General features: G+C 31.8%; 1 protein-coding gene across 1 annotated transcript; it reads right to left on the bottom strand.

The window, feature by feature from the left end:
• Positions 1-1,194: 1,194 nt before the first annotated feature.
• Positions 1,195-12,444, bottom strand: Bcat (Branched chain amino acid transaminase). The gene is made up of 7 exons (XM_071780872.1): positions 11,925-12,444; positions 5,609-5,716; positions 5,320-5,529; positions 4,532-4,762; positions 3,073-3,382; positions 2,690-2,844; positions 1,195-2,606 (listed from the first exon to the last, which is right to left on the bottom strand). The coding sequence occupies exons 1-7, from the start codon at positions 11,943-11,945 to the stop codon at positions 2,415-2,417; spliced, it is 1,227 nt and encodes a 408-aa protein (XP_071636973.1). The 5' UTR covers positions 11,946-12,444; the 3' UTR covers positions 1,195-2,414.
• Positions 12,445-12,695: the final 251 nt, after the last annotated feature.

The following is a 12,695-nucleotide window of genomic DNA, read 5'->3' as shown; positions in this document are numbered from 1 at the left end:
CATGATGTTGACTACTTTAAAATATAGTTTTATTTTTAAATTACTTTATTTCTGATTATTACATAATTAATTACACATCATTCCACTACTAATAAGCACGAAATCGTTTACGTTTTTCCTTTTGGACAAGTAAAATCTTTTTTAATAAGTAATGCGTTAATAATATTTAGAGGGGGTGCCAGACCAATTTTCCAGCCAGTACAAGTAGCCAGACTTATTTTTTTATAATTTTATATATTTAAACTACTATCTTGATAAGTTACAGCTCTAATCAAATGATTCTACAAATCGACTTTTTACAACGACTTTGAGAAAATGCCAGACTCATTTTCCAGTGTCAGTTGCATGCCAGACTCTTCTAAAACATTTCTTTATACAAAAAACAATAAATATATAAAAGCTCAGCACTAATCAAATTCTTCCAACATAAGTGTTTTTACGACAAGATCAATAAAGGCGCCGCAACGCTCATTCCAGCGAGACAGCGCAGCTAGACTCTGCATTTCATCAACAACACTATTAAAACAAGAGAAATTACTTTGTTCCAAGACTAATCAAATCGCTGACACTTTTGTGTCGATAAGAAAACGAAAATCATCGAAACGGTCATTGACAGTAAAAATTTGATATAAGAAATTTACAGTGCTTGTGTATTCACTCTAATTGTTATACGCGCTTGTCAAAACATACCTTTTTTAGGCGTGGCACTTTGAGGATCGAACCAATAGACGATGAAGATAAAGATGATAAACTGATGATAAAGATTATGATAAATAACTGTTCATCAATCATCTGTGTAAATGCCATCATATAATAAGTGACAATACCGAATAATGATATTGTCATTGGGGTTAAGTCGATCGTTGACTCGAGCAACGTAATTAGAAACGACTAACAAAATTCCGTTTCTTTATCATGACGAACAAGATTCAAAACATATTTGTTATTTGATATGCATCTATATCGCACGATACACATTTGTATTATTACAAAATGTCAGTATTACGACACATAGAATCACATTGAGTGTTTACATCATAAAACATCCGATGAGATTACGTCAAGAAAAAAAGATATGTTAAATAATGACGATCTTCTTTAGATATATTCAGTAATTTTGAAAGCAAAGAAAGCAAGGATAAAAGAGATCTCTATTTCAAGGACGATTTTACATAATTGCGACACATAAATAAATAAGTTTTATACAATCCTTTATTATTATTATTAAAAACAGGCGTTTTTACAAAATCTAGAAACATATGTTTACTAACATATATAATACAATTTACATATATGTATAAAATGTACACTAAAAATATGTACAACAATAGATGCGTCTAAGTTTATATATAAATATATGTTCCGACATATACAGGGTGTCCGAAAAATCGCCTACTCCACTTCGGGAGGTGATTCGGGACCCAAAAACAAGCAAAAAAGTTCATACAAACATAGGTCCGGAAATGAGCCGTTTCTGAGTTATAGCCACTTTTATGTTCAAAAATCGTAATTTAGAATCCGCTTGACATCCCTCTTTATTAATTATTTCCTAAATTAAAAATTTTTATTTTTAAATATCAGCTAATTCATTAAAACTTAAACGATCCATTGATGAATACGGAAAGATTAGATACAATCTAAAAGTAAGGTGTTGTTAAATAATAATTTGAAACTTATTGAAAAGCCGTGATTTACTTACTGATTTTGAATAGGCGTGAAAACAACTGATTTCAAGTAGCCGTGAAAACAACTGATTTCTTTTAAAAATAATGTAATCGTATTTACAAATATTAAAAAATTGAAAAAAAAAATAAAAAAATTAAAATTAAAAAAATTAAAAATATTTAAAAATAAAAATTTTTAATAAGAAATAATTAAGAAAGAGGGATGCCAAGCGGATTCTAAATTACGATTTTTGAACATAAAAGTGGCTATAACTCGGAAACGGCTTATTTCTGGACCTATGTTTGTATGAACTTTTTTGCTTGTTTTTGGGTCCCGAATCACCTCCCGAAGTGGAGTAGGCGATTTTTCGGACACCCTGTATACAAGTATATTATATATATAGTCGTCAGCATTATGTATAAAATTTATGTATAATGAATGATTATATTAGAGAGAAAAAGCTACCTACAATAGTATGTGAAACGAAAAGTTTCTAAACATAGCACGGTCTCTAAAAAAGTATTTTACACAGTAAACTTTACATACTTATGTATACTTTCTTCACAAGGAGTAATCACAAGTATAAATAAATATTAATTTAACTCGTTCCACATAAGTCATTAAAAGAGTCATATATGTGTATATACAAATATGTATATGACTTTTTAAATATATATAATATAATATAAAATATATATAATATTATATATATATATATATATATATATATATATGTATATATAATTTTTTTACTCGATGACTAAACTCCATGGATGTTCGGGTATAACACCGTATTGAATATCTAGTAAATATTTCTTGAGCATTTGATAAATTGGTTCGGGTTGTTCCGTTGTCGGTATATGTAACCCTTGACCTTGGAAATCAATATAAGATACGGGACTAATTGCGCATGCTGTTCCTGCTCCGAATATTTCCAACAGCTAAAACAAAGAAATTATAATAATAGCCAATGCGATAAATGGGAAAAAGAGAGAAAATGGAAAGTTGCATATGTAAATCTTACCCTGTTCTCTGAAAGTAACTGTATGATCTCTTTCATCGTAATAATTCTCTCCGTAACTTGAAATTGATTCCATTGTCTAGATATAGTTAGAAGCGACTTTCTCACAATTCCGGGTAAAATTAAGCCGTTTAGGGGTGGTGTAAGTAATTCTCTTTCTGCGGAAAATAACAAGAATAATAATCGGGTCACTAAACTGGGTCGTTAAATCAGGTCAAGCCTCTTTTCTTTATGATGATTTTTATATAGTTATCTGTGTAACAAGTGCGGGAAGTTGAGAATTGGACACGAGTGCGGAGTGGACGCACGAGCCGAAGGCGAGCTTTCCACGCACGTATGATATAAAATATTTTATAATACAAAATTCACCAGGAAATACTTTTTACCTCCATTATCATTTATGCAAACAACAAAGACGTTCATAGCGCCAATTTCTGTGAGTTCATTGTTTTCGCCGTATAACCACAGTACTTGCTGTAAACCTTTTTCGGTAGCCTCCTGTTGAACTTGAATCGTAGGTCCGTAATTACTGCCTACTTTAGCATTACCGCAACCGCCAGGCCATGCTCTCGTATATCTAGGATCTGCAAGCAGGGAAACCCCGACTTGCACATCTGTAGGTTTAAAGTAAGAGCCGACGGGAGATAGGATTACATACAATAAAGCTGAATCCGAGGCTACGACTCCAAGCGTAGGCTATATAGGGACAAGTAAAATGAGTTAAATCAGATTTTGAAAAGGATAAAAAAATTTCTATTAAAATTTTAAAACGTATTATCACTTAGAAAGACATTTTATATTGCATTAATTGTTAATAGTTTAAATTTATGTGTGTTTTTACGTTCTCTTTTGTAATATCAAAGCAAATTTTTTATCTATATGTGTTCAAAACATGTTTGTTAAAGCATCACTTAAGATAGGTATCACATTAGTTGCAACATATATTTTTGAATATTTAAAATAAATATGTAGTTGTATACATATCGTTATGTTATATTATAATACAAATTCAAAAGTTTATTGCATCAGATTTTCATCAGTTTTTCAGAGTCAATATCAGAAATAGTCATCATGCGACCATTTCAAGAAGGTCACGAAAATCGATTACGAAAGAAGGAAAAATTTCTGTCTGAATGCTGTTATCACTAATTGTAAGTCTAATAAATACTCTTAGCAACACTTATCTTGCAGGCAGGAAGTCAAAACGTTAAAGTTGAATAAAAAAGTTTTACGTGTCGTGATTAACGCGTATTGTTGAAAAGATTTAAAAAACGCAAGTAATATGTTACTTAAAAAAATTATAAAAGTAAACGGTAAAAAATTAAAGAATATAATAGAAAATAAATGGGCTTTTTAAAATTACGTATTGATATGATAAGAACTGATACGACGATATATGATATTCATGAAAGACGTCCAATTTTTGCTATATCAAATTTGTCGGAAAAACCGAGAAAAGAAGAGAAAAAGTTCTTGAATGATAAGTCAGACTACGTCCAAATAACATGATTGCAGGGGCATGCATCTTATATGCAACATGTGACCGCGCGCCAACAAAAGACTCTGATTCCGTTTATCAAGTATTATCATTAGGTATTGAGAAATATAACGATTATTCTCGCGCGCGTATACAACAGTCTTGATGACGTCCGTGACATAAGTAATATGAGTTTCTCACTGATTATGTTTGTAACTTGATCCACAAACGGCCATGCAATTGCATAATTTATTGTAAAGTATTGTTACAATGCAAATTTTAACGATATAAATATTAACAGGGCGCTACTCGATGACACATTGACACACGAGTGATATTGACACTTACAATGATAAAACGATACTTACGTCGATGCCTATAAGCGTGGGACGAATGTAAAGACTAGAGGCGGTAGAATGTGGAACCCATTCTTGATCTATACTAATCAATCTACAAATACACTTAATTAATTCTTCCCCTCTGAAAGGAGGCAGACCCACTCTTATTGCTGAATTATTCATTCTCTCCATATTTAGTTCTGGTCTAAACAATCTTATTTTGCCATCAACACCTCTATAAGCTTTCATACCTTCAAACAACTGAGGAAATATTCATATATATATTATTACTGTTAAATTAAAGCGCAGCAAGAAATTTCCTCCGTAACAATTAGTATACGTACAAGTGTAACAATCTTTGGATATCCTATAGTTTTAAACATGTTACATGTACATCTTGAATTTAATATGAATAACAGATGATAGTAAAATACACTTCAAGTTCTTGATTTGCTTGAATATTTTTGATATGGAGGATATTTCAAGAATTTCTTTATAGGAATTTAATCTGATAAAAGAAAATTTATCAGCTTCGCTTAGATACACATCTTAGTAAATAATTCTATTCTAATTATCCTAAATTAATGAGATACAAAAACCATTGACATTATAAATACTAAAAATCATACATACATAATTAGATATAACAACAAAGCAGAAATAGATATTTATTTTTAATTAGATAAGCAATATTTTTTTGCAAAGTCTCTTCGAGATATAATAATGTAATAAAAGAATAAGAGATAGATCACTAAATATAAATCAATTTTCTTAAGCCTATTTTACGTAACTTCCAAAATATAAAATATTATGTATACCTCTACAGCGTAATGAAGTACTTTCGCAGCTGGATGAAGGACTATGTTTTCGAAGGGCATAATTTCTGGTGCCTGCCAACCATTCATGCCTTCGTAATAATGTATCTTGAGCATGTGATCAGTGAAATATTTTCCAAATGAAAGCTTATTAACGTCGGGCTTAGGATTTAACTGTTCTGGACCAGCGAGACGGACAGACAAATCTGCGTACTGTAAATTAAATTATACTTTTACTTTTATATTTATTAGATTTAACTACTATATCATTGCTATCGTGACAAGTACATACCTTAAAGAAACGTTGCGGTTGTATAGAGTTCTTGTCTTTAGTTTTCAAAGAAGAGCTCCATCTAACGCTCTGCTGTAGCTGATTAATCAGATTTCCAAAGGATAAAATCTAAAATAAGAACATGTACACACTTATTTCTGTATACATATAATAAAGAATGCGTATCTTTTCAAGAGAAATTTAAAATTCTTGATGACCTTTTATTTAAGATATGCCATGTCTTCATTATTTAATTATTCGTAGAATTAGAAGTAAGACTGTAGAAAGTAGAAGTAAGACTATAAAAAATGTTATGCCTTCGTTATACTTTGAACAGATATGCATTTTGAAGGAAAAAGTAAAAAAAGCAAAAGCTGTTATGAAATTAGATTACCAGTTAAAAAAATACGTCGATAAGAGAAACGCACGATTGCAATTCTGTATGTTCATCGACACAAATATCAACTAGGCGCTACATATTTGTTTGATCATTCGACTAGTGTTACAAGCGAAATATGAGTTTTTTAATATTTTTCAAGAAGTATAAAATAAGTTAAAGCATTGTGTATGTGTCTTACTGATTAAACTTTGCGACGGCGAGATTTATATTACAAGCTCGTATACATCATGGACAAGAATCAAAAGTTTTTTAAATGGATTTTCGCTTTTCAAGAAAAGAAAAATTTTTCTTATGGGGGGTAGCCCCGGACAGTGGATAGCTCCGGACATTATTGAAATTCAAGTATACCGCGTATCTATGGCCATTGTTTAAATATATGTCTGCATGGGTATATGTCGAGATACGCAGAAGGGCATATTAGAATGTTTAAACAATGGCCATAGATATGCGGTATACTTGAATTTTAATAATGTTCGGGGCTTATACCCACTGTCCGGGGCTACCCTCCGTTACCCTATTTAAAAAGATTGTAGTATTGCATATGCAATACTACATAATATTTCAACGAAAAATAGATAGATCGACATATTTCAACGAAACATGCGACGTTCAACCTGCAATCTATGCATAGATATCCCAGATATCTGGGATATCTATGCATAGATTGCAGGTTGAACGTCGCATGTTTCGTTGAAATATGTCGATCTATCTATTTTTCGTTGAAATATTATGTCGCTCTATCTTACTACTAGCGTATTCGGTATTATGCAATAAAAAACAAGGAACCATATATCAATATATGCAAAATGATTATAAAAGCAACAAATATATTTTTTACGTGACGCTCGATGAATTGGTTAGAGATATGTATATATTAGATATATAGTATTTGATATGTAGATATAATTTAGTGTATAATTATAGATCAATGTGCACATAAAATCTATACATTGCATTCAATGTCACTCATCGGAAATCATGCGCTAACGAACAAACATGAGTTGATTAAATTCAAATCAAACGATCTATTGACGTTTGCACAAATATTAATTACTCTATTCATTTTACTTTTAATTAAAAGGGATCTTTTACACTTTGTCGTTTTCCATTTTCTTTCCTCAAAACTCAAGTTTATACATGCAGGGGTAAAAGCCATAGTGTGTCAAATTTTTAAAAATATTGACTTGTGTGCATAAATGCAATTTATAGATTGTATATGTATATATATATATGTACCTCTGTATTTTATATAAATATACAAATATAATTTATTATATTATAAATTATTATAAATTATAAATAATTATTCTTAATGATATAAATATTAATTATAATTGTATATATAAATATATATTACAATATAATCATAATATATTTTTATATTATAATTATGTAATAGTATGTATTATGTAGTAATATATAAATGCATATAAATATATATTACTAGATTTTGAGCCCGCGCGAAGCGCGGGCTCAAAATCTATTCCCCTCTCCCCAAACTCTCTCATTAATTAGGAGCACCAATAGAACCCCATAAAACCCAATTTTCAATCCCATAATAGCCATCTCTATAAAATTAGTAATCTTTTGGTACCAATTTCATCAAAATCATCAACAAAAAATTAGAAAAATTTTGGCACCGGTTTCAAGAAAATCGATCCATTAATAAAAAATTAAACTTATCCTCCAAAAATTTTAAAAATTTTGGCACTGGTTTCAAAAAAATCGGTCAATTAATACCTACTTATTATTTCTCAAAATTTTTATAATTTCCAAACCGGTTTTTAAAAATCGGTAACAAAAAATTATTCATTAAAAAAATTATCCATAAAAAAATTCAGCTTAATATTTTAAAGTTTGCGGAAATTGGAGCAATTACGTATATATTTTTTTAACAGAAATTGTAAACCACTACTATTAGCAATTTTTCTAATTCTATTACATTCTTTAGTTCTTTCTACCTCTATCTATATATATAAGTACCTGACGTCTGTATGTCTGTCTGTCTGACCGCGAACTACTTGTTATTTTCCGAGAAATTTGATAAATTTCGTAACCGGTTTCCAAAAACCGGTCTTAATCGCTCGCGACAGTCGCGAATTGAAGTGACTGGTTAATTCCCGAAAAATTTGAAAAATTTCGGATACCGGTTTCCAAAAAGATCGGTAACGAAAAATTATACATCTGAACATATTAGCATCAAAAACTCAAAACCAATCTTTTCTTTGGTTTCTCTACCCCTATTTCATAAATAATTCATTTAAATGTGGTTGATTAGATCCAACTTTATACGCAATAAAAGGTTCATATACGAAATTTATGAAAACAAAGTTTCCTCTGTGAGGAACCGGTTTCCAGAAAATCGGTAACAAAAAACTATACACATCATGGCACTCCCCGAAAAATTCTACTCCTCTTTCATACACTTTTGGTAAAAATTCGGTCCACTAACAAATGAGTAGTTCGCGGTCAGACAGACAGACAGACAGAAGACGAACTGGTTTCCAGTGACAATTAAACCCATCCTCAAAAAATTAATAAAATTTTTGAACCGAAAAATTGGAAAAATTTCTGAACCGGTTTCCAAAAAAATCGGTAACAAAAAATTATACAATTTATAGCATTTCCCAAGAAATTCTACCCCTACTTCATATACAATTCTTTGAGATTCGGTCAATTAATTCCCCAAAAATTTAAAAAATTTTGGTACCGGCTTCCAAAAAAATCGGTAACAAAAAATTATACACTTTATAGTACTCCCCGGAAAATTCTATCCCTGTTTGATCTATAAATCTTTAAGATTCGGTCAATTATTTCCCGAAAAATTGTAAAAATTTCTGATACCGGTTTCCAGAAAATCGGTAACAAAAAACTATACACTTTATGGCATTTCCCGGGAAATTCTACCCCTACTTCATACACAATTTTTTGAGATTCGGTCAATTATTTCCCGAAAAATTGGAAAAATTAAAAAAACCGGTTTCCAGAAAATCGGCAACGAAAAACTATACACTTTATCGCACTTCCCGGGAAATTCTACCCCTATTTCATGTACCCTTGATAAAAAGTCGATCCACTAACGAATGAGTAGTTCGCAGTCAGACAAACAGACAAACAGACAGACGTCCGGTACTTATATATATAGATGTAGTAGTATATATAATTGCAATATAAATATGTAGTAGTATACCTATATGTTATATTTTTTTAATTGTAAGTATAAATGATATAAGAAATGTAGTTAAATGAACTACTTTCGTATTTAAATATACTTTGGTTGAATTAAAATTATAAATTAGCAAATAAAACTCGTTCGAAGAGACGCACGTTTGACGTCGCGTGAGAATGTAATCTTCCGTCATATCTTAATATTACATAAACATTAATTCATTATAAATTTAGTTAGGCTTACGCCAATTTAGTTTGAATATTTTCAAGTATTTTTACATAATATTGTATCATCTGACTGAGCATATTGTTGCATGTAATGCACCTTAATATATCGTAAATTTACCGGTAATTGAAGATCTTATCCCTGAAAATATTAAAATTAAAAAAAGAAAAGACATATTATTGATAACATATGCACGTTTAAAATTGATCTGAGATAAAATGTAAGATCTATTTATATAGGATAATTTGTAAATGCTTTTTGAATAGATACGAGACGTTTTAACGTTATAAAACCATTTTTCTGCTTCATACAATATTCTACAATATTTTTAGAATGTTTTTAAGGCATCTTAGTATTATATTGGACTATTAAGAGGTGCTCCTCTTGCCTACATTCTCGATTGCTAACAACTTTATTTGCCAATATTTCTTATTGCTTACAAGCATTATTGTGCATATATAATAATTAAAAATACGAACTTACGTTTGCACACATGGCCTTATTATGCACAAACACATTGCACATGTAGATTGCGCATATGGCCATATTGCATAAAATAAGATATACAAAATAAGAAAATTATATTAACACTTTGCACACACGACTTTGTTGCGCACATATACTTTGCATACCTGACTTTATTGCACATATACACATTGCACACATAATGTTATTGCTCTAGTTTTATGGACAAGATTCCCATAACTATGGCGTCATAATGTTAAAGTTATTTTTGAAGGTATTTTTAGCGAAGAATACGGAAAAATACTTAAAAAATTCCACGACCAATAGATACCATCAATAAGCAATATTGACGCCAATATTCTTAAGTTGAATACACGTTTGATCTCGAATCTATCATAAATGTAAATGGAAGTGTGGGGTGGACCTCGCTTCGTGGTAAGTAGAAAACCCGAACTGTACAATGATAGACCTCGTTTCGCCCCTATAAGCAGGGGTGGGATGGGGTGGAGTAGACCTCGCTTTACGTGGAAATCCATGTATGTACGCAATAAAGTCATATGTGCAATATGTGTATGTGCACAGTAATGTTATGTGTGCAATGTGTATATGCGCAATTAAGTCATGTGTGCAAAATGTATGTGCGCAACATAGTCGTGTGTGCAAAGTGTTAACATGATTTTCTTATTTTATGTGTCTTATTTTATGCAATATGGCCATGTGTGCAATAAAGGTCGAAACACAAACTTTTACATAACGCATAATGCATAAGAAAATTGATTGGTTCATATATATGTGCATAAGGAAATAGAACAATCCATTTTCTTATACTTATGCATTATGCGTTATGCAAAAGTCTGTGCTCCCCGCTTAAAGTCATATGTGCAATGTGTTTGTGCATAATAAAGCCATGTGCGCAAACGCACATTCGTATTTTTAATTATTACATGTGCGCAATAATGCTTGTAGGCAATCGCTTTGTATAGGCAATTGGGAATGTCGGCAAACAAAGCTATCAGCAAAATATTGTGGACAAATTGAACTGTTGGCAATCGGGAATGTAGGCAAACGGAACCCTCCCGGATTATCTACATGGAATAACTAAATTATCGTATCAATTAATGAGATATTGTATAATGTACTAGAATAATCCGGATAAGTATAAAATGATAATTCGGATTTTATCTTTGAAAAATTCTATTTTTTTAAAGAAAAGTTCAATTACAATTCATTACATTTTCAACCAGTGTGCAATATTTTTGCTTATCTTTTCAATATTTAAATATCCACATACATGCAATTAGTTACGTCAGATGTGAAATTTCTAACCGTTCGAATGACGCAATTTTCTATTAAGTTTAACATTTCGCGTTCATCTTTTGATTTGCCTGTCGCAAACAAAAAACGTGTTCCTATATTTTTTGTATTACAAAATCTAACAAACTTTAAGAAATAAATTACTACAACATTGTATATCTAAATATATTAAAAATACTTATAATAATATATTTTTATAATATATTTTTATCTTAAAATCTATATTTTAAATTCTCCTCAGAAAATACATTTTAAATATTTGTTTTAAATACGCGTGTTTAAAATATAATAACAAAATGTAAATGTCCGCAATTGTCCATAGCGCAGCTTTTTATTATCGCGTTTGAAGTACGCAAATCAATGATCGATTGTCGCATGATTCTGCTGGAACTACATTTTTCAGCCGGTTCCAACGAAATCCAACTCGCAAACGGCACAAGGAAAAGAGCAACGGATCTAACAGGTCTAAAATTATTTCCCGTTTTGGAAGGTTCTTGAAGTTTCTCGGCGATTTTTCTCGCCGGTTTCTTGTTTATTTTATTCTATTATAGATAAAGTGCGATTTGATATAATCGTACTAACTCGAGTGGATTAAATTTGAATCTCCGGCACCTGCAGTTCCGTTCTTCCGATCTTCGAGAGGTCTCAAATTTTCTCGTGGAGGGGCATAAAATTGCCGATTGAATTTTCGATTTTTCGAGCAATTTTCAGGATAGCAGCTTTGATCGAAGGATGAATACAACTGGAGAAGTGGGTTAACTTACCTTGCGCCGCAGGTGAACCATGTTGAGCGGAATATCTATCCAATGTAGAGAAAAAGAGATTGACTCAATAAAGAACACACGATCCTTGCTGTTTGTTCGCGCTGTTTCGAGTATCCGCACAGCTCATTCTACGTGAACGTTTGTCCTGTTCTTGTAGTTTCTTTTTTTTCTTTCTCTTCCCGATGCGAGCGTCGTTCAATCTCGGGTTTAAGCAACGGAATAAATAGCCAACAGACAATACCCTTTACGTTAAGTCGTCGCTTGCAACGTGTCTCAAGGGACGATAAAAAATGTGGAAAGAACAATCAAAAATTGGAAAAGCGGGGCTCACTCTCGGTATCTGAAATTGCACACTAATTTGAACGAATCGCGCACATACCCACACGGAGGCCGACGGTGGTTGAGTATTCACGAGTGGAAAAACGAGCGCGTTTACTCAGATGGAACGTTTGTTCGTTCACTCGCTTCCTCGCTCGCTCACTGATTACTGATTCAATCGTCCGATCACAAATACAGCGTGCTCGAATTAAACGTCGGTTAATATTTTATTTATCAGCAAGGCGTATACGAGAGAGAAAGAGAAGATGGACAAATAGATAGAGGGAGGGGGAGAGAGGGAGAGGAGGGAGGGAGGAGAGGGAGAGAGGGAGGGAGGGGAGAGAGAGAGAGAGAGAGAGAGAGAGAGAGAGAGAGAGAGAGAGAGAGAGAGAGAGAGAGAGAGAGAGAGAGAGAGAGAGAGAGAGAGAGAGAGAGAGAGGGAGAGAGAGAGAG

This window comes from Temnothorax longispinosus, chromosome 6 (genome assembly GCF_030848805.1).
Source record: "Temnothorax longispinosus isolate EJ_2023e chromosome 6, Tlon_JGU_v1, whole genome shotgun sequence".
Classification (NCBI taxonomy): domain Eukaryota; kingdom Metazoa; phylum Arthropoda; class Insecta; order Hymenoptera; family Formicidae; genus Temnothorax; species Temnothorax longispinosus.
Note: the sequence above shows the minus strand (reverse complement) of the source record. Positions and strands in the feature narration are given on the sequence as shown.

Excerpts from the sequence above, each read along its gene's own strand:
- Bcat (XM_071780872.1), bottom strand. The coding sequence starts at position 11,945 with ATGGTTCACCTGCGGCGCAAG. Across the intron at positions 5,530-5,608 it reads AACCGCAACGTTTCTTTAAG|TACGCAGATTTGTCTGTCCG; the intron begins GTATGTACTTGT and ends TTTAATTTACAG. Across the intron at positions 2,607-2,689 it reads AGTTACTTTCAGAGAACAGG|CTGTTGGAAATATTCGGAGC; the intron begins GTAAGATTTACA and ends TCTTTGTTTTAG.